At 48.4% G+C, this 7,360-nt stretch overlaps 1 protein-coding gene across 1 annotated transcript; it reads right to left on the reverse strand.

Moving 5' to 3' along the window:
- Positions 1 to 4,128: 4,128 nt before the first annotated feature.
- LOC125944581 (uncharacterized) lies at positions 4,129 to 6,257 on the reverse strand. Its single transcript, XM_049665073.1, has 3 exons — positions 6,089 to 6,257; positions 5,440 to 5,574; positions 4,129 to 4,816 (listed from the first exon to the last, which is right to left on the reverse strand). The coding sequence occupies exons 1-3, from the start codon at positions 6,161 to 6,163 to the stop codon at positions 4,652 to 4,654; spliced, it is 375 nt and encodes a 124-aa protein (XP_049521030.1). The 5' UTR covers positions 6,164 to 6,257; the 3' UTR covers positions 4,129 to 4,651.
- Between the last annotated feature and the right edge of the window lie 1,103 nt (positions 6,258 to 7,360).

Genomic DNA, 7,360 nt, shown 5'->3' on the forward strand with positions numbered 1-7,360 from the left:
ACAGTGCAACAGCAGCAATCTGTGAAATCAAATCGCGCAAGCCGAACAGTGCACAAATAAATTACACACAGCAAAATCACATACATGTATATATCAGACAGAAGGCAATAGAGAACATAATTGGAAAAAAAAAAATTGCGCGCCACTTCAGTGCCCTACAGTGTTTCGGGACATTGGCGATTTCGTTGTGGCCGTGAATCTGCTATTGCAAGCAGCAAGCGGGCACACTGGTCCAGCTTGGATTCGATCTAAACTACCAAAAGCGTTCGCCACAGTCATGGGAAACTTACACGAGCTTTTAGACGTCGCGCTGGACAGAATAGGACTTTTGGACCGGGAGGACCCGTGGTCTGCAAGTCGAAGCAGTCAAGGTCAGATTGATCGGAGAACAAGTGATCGAAGAATGACACAGAACGACCGTACTAAGCGCGGACTTTCAACTGACAAAATTTAATGAAGCAACCTAGCTTTATTATCATGCTAACGGTTAAGAAAAAAAATAAGGAAAGAAATGAAAAGGTTGTAGATTGGAATAAAAACAACGGGCACTGCGATAGCCAAGCGGCGAAAGAACGCGCACTGTGCTGAGTCTATCACAGATCCAAAATCGTGTCTTCAGAAAGAGGGAAACTGATGGATTGCTCAAAGAATCAGACTTCTGAGTATATCCTGTGTAGGTTCACAATCATACTGCGCAGAACCATCAGCAGCTATCAGGTAAAGAGAGAAGCCGCCTTACCCATGGAAACCTGGTTGGTCCACTCCTCGGCGCTGTCAATGATGGTGATGATTATGATTATGATGAAAACCTTTGTATCAGCGGCACCTACCCACTCAGTTGGTTATAGTACTGTAGCAAAGTGCTCTGAAAACTCAGGACGACGACGAGGACTGCGATAATGACAAAAACATACAGCGAAGGTTGGCCAAGGGCCTCCAAGAGCGATAGTATACGGGAGAAGAAAAGTTACCAAAATAAAGTTTGACTTGAGCCGCCACGAAAAGAAAAAGAAAGGCAAACCTATAAACTTCGAAAATGTTACCTATAGGCAGAAAAATCCGACGACCTGTACATTTTTACTTTTTTTAAGCCAAATGAACTTCTAAACCTTCGTACTTCTATAGATCCACCTTCATAGAATTTTCCTCTTAATTACTAGCCTCTGTTATTTTTGTAATTCAATAACTTCGATTGCTTTACCGTCATAGATAAAATTTGGTTCTCAATTACTAGTATCTTGTCAACGCCGCCACTTCTCCTTCCTCAGCAAGATATTCTTCGAATTTCCATCAAGACGAATAGGTCTGACTTTCGCGACCTCTAATCTCATCATCTTGCTGTTGTTGCGTCAGAGAAGTTGCGGCGCCCCAATTAAATTGGTTGGTCATGACTGAAATGAGGCATCTCACCACGTGGGTTGGACTCTACTAGCGGGGTAAGCCACGAATCGGGCGGTTGTAGAAAAAAATCTAAAAAGAAATTTTATAAAATTAAGGCTAACATGCTGTTTTGTTGCTATGTACCGCCGAGTTGATGTGTACTCCTGGTGACACCATAAATATATGAACGCCACTGAGATGAACACAAGTTCTTTAAGATCACTGAGACACTTCCCTGTGGCCTGAAGAACCCCATCTGCCCCTATATAGCAGAACACTTTAAATATTAGAGCTGTAATGAATAATCATATAAAGGAGATTCTGAACTCTGTTATTATGAATTAAATATGCATTAAAGAAAATATATTTAGTAATGTATGGTCAGAAAAACAAGAAAAAAAAATTAACACATCGGTTTCTTTGTAATAAGTACTTATGGAATTAAATAAGGCCTCAAATACGTTCATGTTGCAGTAAACTAGTGCCGACGCCCCCAGGGAGAGCAGCCTGGAAAGCGTAAGCCCCAGCATAGCCTCCGAGGTTTCAGAGGTCATGGTCCCAGCCTGATCTGGTGAAGGCGACCTTTCAGAAGATGTTCGATGATAATGATGATTCCTTCAACAATGGCACACACCCATTTGCGGGAAATAAACCAAGAACCGTGTGGTATTATAACAAAAGACGTTTCCCTTGAACGTAGGGTTGCCGATCGTGATGTACTTTTTGACTGCTACTACACAGTAGGAAACGGAACGGGGAAAAAATTAGTAGCCCTTCTCCTGTCGTGGAAATGGGGGTAAGCGAAGCTTGGTCGTGTGTTTCTTCGGTGTTCCTCCGAACGAATTGCACTTCTTTCTTTCTGGGGTTTTACGTGCCAAAGCCAGTTCTGATTATGAGGCACGCCGTAGTGGAGGCCTCCGGATTAATTTTGACCACCTGGGGTTCTTTAACGAGCACTACAACGCAAGCACACGGGCGTTTTTGCATTTTGCCCCCAGCAAAATGCGGCCGTGGCGGCCGCATTTCGATGGAGGGAATATGCAAAAACGAATTGCACTGACGAGTACCACGTTGTGCTCGAACAACAACCGATCACACGCACTGCAGCTGGCTCCGAAGTTCCGGTTGAGAAACTCGCGTTCAAACCTGGCCGTCGCACTCGGGAAGTTGGCACTAGCGTTGTCGAAGCGTGCATGATCGTTGTGGGGTTCCTGGACGGCTAGACGACGCTGACATTTGGCCTCAACATCGCTCTCCCGCAACTCGGGGTCAACGGCTATTCGCTGACGTTTCACCGCAACATCGCGCTCCCTCAACTCGGGGTCCGCGGCTCTTCACTAAAGTTTCGCCTGGGCTTCGGAAGCCCTCACGCTAGAATCGGCACGTCGACCACGAGCCCTTCTGGATGTATTTTCATGAAATTTATTCAAAATTAAATTTGTCCGTTACGTAAGACAATGAATGGCTCATATCCCTTTAAGCATATGACTCATACGCCCGTAAACGCGGCCTCCCCATTACGACGACAGAAGTGAAGTGAAATTCTATGCTGGAATGATGAGCGGCAACGCAGCCAGCTGCGGAAGAAGGCGTCGACGACGAACGCGGGAGCAGTGGCACGAGCGCGTGCCGAGCACGAGCCCACGAGCACGGCCGCTGGATAAAAAAAAAAAGGTACCCTTTTTTTTATCCAGCGGCCGTGTCACGATCCAGCTACGGAAGAAGAAGACGACGCTCGAGCAGCTCTGAGAGCTGCTGGCATTTTTTAGTGTTACATCACCGGCGCAGGCTAGCGTATGCAAGCTTGGCTTGAAAAGGACCTATATGCAAGTCCTCCACATTGCGAAATCGCTAAAGCAGCACATGTGCTAATTCAAAAGTACCACAATTTTCAAGCGAAGCTTGTTATAAGGTTCCGATTTCGGTGGCGTCCGTGTACGCAAAAAAACTATCATCATCAGCGTTGGCTCGAGCGTCTTCTTCTTTCACAGCTGACTCGTTGGCGCCCCTCGGTTTGCTCGTGATACTGCTCTCACGTTCGTCGTCATCGTCTTCCACAGCTGGCTGAGTTGTCGCTAATCATTCCAGCGTAGAATTTCACTTCTGTGGTCGTAATGGGGAGGCCGCGTTTACGGGGGTATGAGCAATTCATTGTATTACGTAGCGGACAGATTTGATTTTGAAGCAATTTAATTTCGAAGAATCGCAAGCGGCAATGGGCGGGCCAATGCTGCTAACCACGCCGCCGAGCAAACTCGAGACATCGAACGCAAGCCACAACGGCGGACTGCGGGCATACCGTCAGTGACGTCGTTCTCTCCGTCGTAGCCGTCGCATCATGGTTAGTTCAGGTGCACCCGGGACAAGCTTCGCTTACCCCCATTTTCCGGTAGGGGAAGGGTTGGTTGGTTGGTTTTTTTTTTTTAAACGTGTACTTAACTGCGCGTAAAGAAAACGTCTGTCGTTCTTAAAGCACTGCAAGAACTGGGCACTATGCGAAGGTAAACCAAAAACTTAAAACGCGCTTTCAATTTTTTTCCCCTTAAGACTCGTCACTCATGGGTTTATAACAAACGATATCGCAGGTTTCCAGAAAACTTTAATCAACGCTAAGAGAAAAAGAAACCTGTTTGATTTAGCGATCGCCATATATCTTCGTTCGTAGTGGCAATAAGAGTGTCCACTACTGAGATTCTGTGCGTAAGAACGTCGACAAACGAGCGTGCATGGTCAGTATGTTGACCTTTGCTTCAAAACATACGATGGTTCGTTCTGCGAAAGGCTTTGTACATAGTGCACGATGGATTCAAATTTGACGAGCGCGAACTTCTTCACTTACGTTACGGAGCAAGAGCGATGTGCAGAGATCGTACAAGTCAGCGTGATAAAAATGAAACAGAAAGCAATAGAAACACGAATCGGCTTTGACTACTGACACAATGTCGTCAGAATGCTCAGTTCAACGTTATCACGTTTCATTACAAACAGCTTAGGTACGGCAGAAAATATGCAAGTGGGCAATAATTGTTCGAACACACACGATTAAGTTCAAGGTATCCACCAGCCACTTCCCTAACCACCGGTACCAACTGACTGTCCAGGTGGCATTCGCCTTGGCACACGATACGAAAATACACAATGAAAAACACAAAACACGCGCCGCCCGACATAGCGTCCGCAATCAGCAGCACCCTACCCCACCCAGTGTGAAACACGAAGTACGTGTCACTGATTTTGGTGAGGATTTGAGGATGCCGCTGTAAAATAAAAATCACTGCAGGGAGCCCGCTCCAACGTGCGTGGCGTTGACTATGCCGAATGCTTCGCCCTGGTTATTGGCTAGCGTCTCGCTGCTGAATAAGATCGTGCCCAGGGTGTTCATGGAAGCGACTATGACGATCACGGCAGTGCACTTGAGGAAGACGCCATAGGCAACCTGTAAGACGGAATACTGTTAGTAAAGCTTCAAATGGGGCTAGCTGATTATACATTGCTTGGATAAACGCAATGTTTCTCACAAAAATTTTCGGGTTATTCAATTTCTAAACCAAAGTAGGTTGCTGCAGAAGCAGGTCCAGGGAATTCTTTGTTGTCGGAGCATTCGTCACTTCTGACGGAGGCATGCAGGGTTGTCACACACGTCACTGAAGCATAAAGTTAAGTTTAGCCAAGAGAAGCACATGCATGTAGGATGTGTTAAGGAAGGACAAAATACTTGCAAAATCGATTTGACGCTACCGAGCCAATCACTTGACTCGGTACTTGGATTGGCAATGGCACTTGCCATTGCCAATCCAAGGCAATGACAAGTGCGTGTCATCTGTGGCTCAAAAATTAGAGAACGCTTAAGCTTCGCCTTTAAGAGTAGAACGCGATAGCGTTATCGGGACCCATTCGCATCGCATCGTTCGCAACCGGCAAGTAGGCTTCATTCACTGCAACACAAACGTGGGAAAGCCAGCTTACAAAGACCAAGCTTACACCGATCCCCTTAAAGTCGGCTTCACTTTTAAACAGAAATGCATTGCTGGGAAGACAATGAACTCGTCTTCATCTCACCATCTTGACGCACTCGATGTTGAGGTATTCGCGCATGATGAGCAGCGGTAGCGAGACGGGCAACATCACGTTGATGGAGGCGGCCAAGTTGACCGGAACCACGTAGAACGCCGCGGGAGCATTAGTCACCAAAGCCTGCGCGCATGCGTGTGACACACATCAGTCGTGCGTTGCATTCACGTGCATTCTAGGCGCCAGGCGATGTGCGTAGACTAGCAGTAGTCGTAATTGTGAATCCCATTTTACGATAGGCTTATTCGTGATCAAACATCTCGAAATCAATTGAACTGAAACAACCGAGTTCCTAGTTGTTTGTCGTTGCGTGCGACTTTTGTTTGCAGCATTCGGCCGATTTCCCCTGCGACATCACCCATGCGTCACATAACATAACAGCGATATGTATGAGTCAGAGTAAAAAAAAAAGAAATTGCTCGCTCTCCCGTAATTGAGAATAGATGTAAGCATGAAATGGCTACCGGCAAAGTAGATTGGTGCCGCGTCGCGGGTCTGAAAGCTTACTGAGCCGAAATGAACCTGCTTTGAACTGAACCTCGGTGCAAGTCTCGTCTTGGCCAAACACACAGTCGCACAACCTCGTCAGGCGCGTTTGTGCGACTTCGCAATAAGCTGCCATTGCTCGCTCACTCACCACGCGCACGACGACCGGCGTGAGCACCTTGCCCAGCGTGTCTCCGACGATCATTTCGGACAGCAGGGCTGCCATGCTGGACAGGATGAACTGGTTCGCCTTGGCCGAGCGTCGCTTCCAGAACTGGTCGTCCAGCTGGTCCAGGAGCGTCTGGACGAGCCGGTATCGCTGCGCCCCGAGATATGACGGTCACATCCTCGATAACCATGCCGTTTACTGGATTATTGCGTCTGTGGTACGTGTAACGCCAAGTTACGGTACGTTTTCCGTATATTGGAAACAGTGGTGCAAGGAGACAATACGCGTTATTGCGAATAAGCCCTTGCGTCCCTGTCTACATCATTCCAACTGTTCACTTTGGCGTCCGAGTCGAGCATGTTCTCGACAAGTTCATAATTTTACATTTCATTATTCTGTAACTGAAGCAGTTTAGTTCCCGAACGCGCACCTGCGATATCTGTAATCGACGGGATTCGGTTCCTAGGAATCTGCAATCTGGCCTATCTGCAATCGGTGGGGTTAATTTACCAAACCTGGGCAACTGAGTTTTTAGGGATCCCAAAGTAATGGGCCTGTAAGTAATGGGGGTTAGGCCTGTTGATTTCGACCTACATGTGAAAAATTTCACAGCACGATTTCTTTTTTTTTTTTTTGACAGCGGAACTGTGTAGGTCCAGGCTGCGCCGTCCGTCTGTCCGCCGGTGTCAAGCAGGGGCAGGTTCCCAGACCCACTGCTAGAGGCGCTGCGTTCTATCAGAGGCTATCGGAGGCTAGGGAGCCTACATGCAAGCGCTGTTTGCGCTTGCATATAGGCAGAGGCCGCGCCGGCTGAGGAGGCCGCGCCGGTTGAGGAGCAAACCAATCAGAGCGCGCGCCGGGGGAGGGAGAGGGGAGGGGAAGCGCGTGCCCGTCGTCGCCGTCGCCGTCGCCGTGAGGTTCCCTATAGATAAAATCTTTGCCGCGCGCCGTATGCCCGAGCGGAAGCGTGCGGGGACGCGCGCTATCACGGAGGGCGAACGCACTCAATCTCCCACGCGCAAGCAAGGAAGCGGGAAGCCAGCGCCGGAGGGAGCGGGGGGGGGGGGGCGCACTTCTACTCTGCCAACCACCGCGCTCGTCACTCGCTCGCACCGTCTCTTATCTCTCCACGGCTCTGACCTTTATGCGCCGTGCATTCGCCGTTCAGTTTCCGTTGAAGCGATAGACCGCACGTACCTTCGCCGCTGCGGCGTATGGGCTTGCTGCCAGCGTTTTGACAGTCGTTGTCTGCAG

Source organism: Dermacentor silvarum, chromosome 3 (assembly GCF_013339745.2).
Source record: "Dermacentor silvarum isolate Dsil-2018 chromosome 3, BIME_Dsil_1.4, whole genome shotgun sequence".
Taxonomy (NCBI): Eukaryota; Metazoa; Arthropoda; class Arachnida; order Ixodida; family Ixodidae; genus Dermacentor; species Dermacentor silvarum.

What these genes read in the sequence shown, in the direction of transcription:
- LOC125944581 (XM_049665073.1), bottom strand. Translation starts at nt 6,163, where the DNA reads ATGGCAGCCCTGCTGTCCGAAATGATCGTCGGAGACACGCTGGGCAAG. An exon ending in CGCCGGTCGTCGTGCGCGTG is followed by an intron (nt 5,575 to 6,088) that starts GTGAGTGAGCGA and finishes GCATGCGCGCAG; the next exon opens with GCTTTGGTGACTAATGCTCC. An exon ending in ACATCGAGTGCGTCAAGATG is followed by an intron (nt 4,817 to 5,439) that starts GTGAGATGAAGA and finishes TCCGTCTTACAG; the next exon opens with GTTGCCTATGGCGTCTTCCT.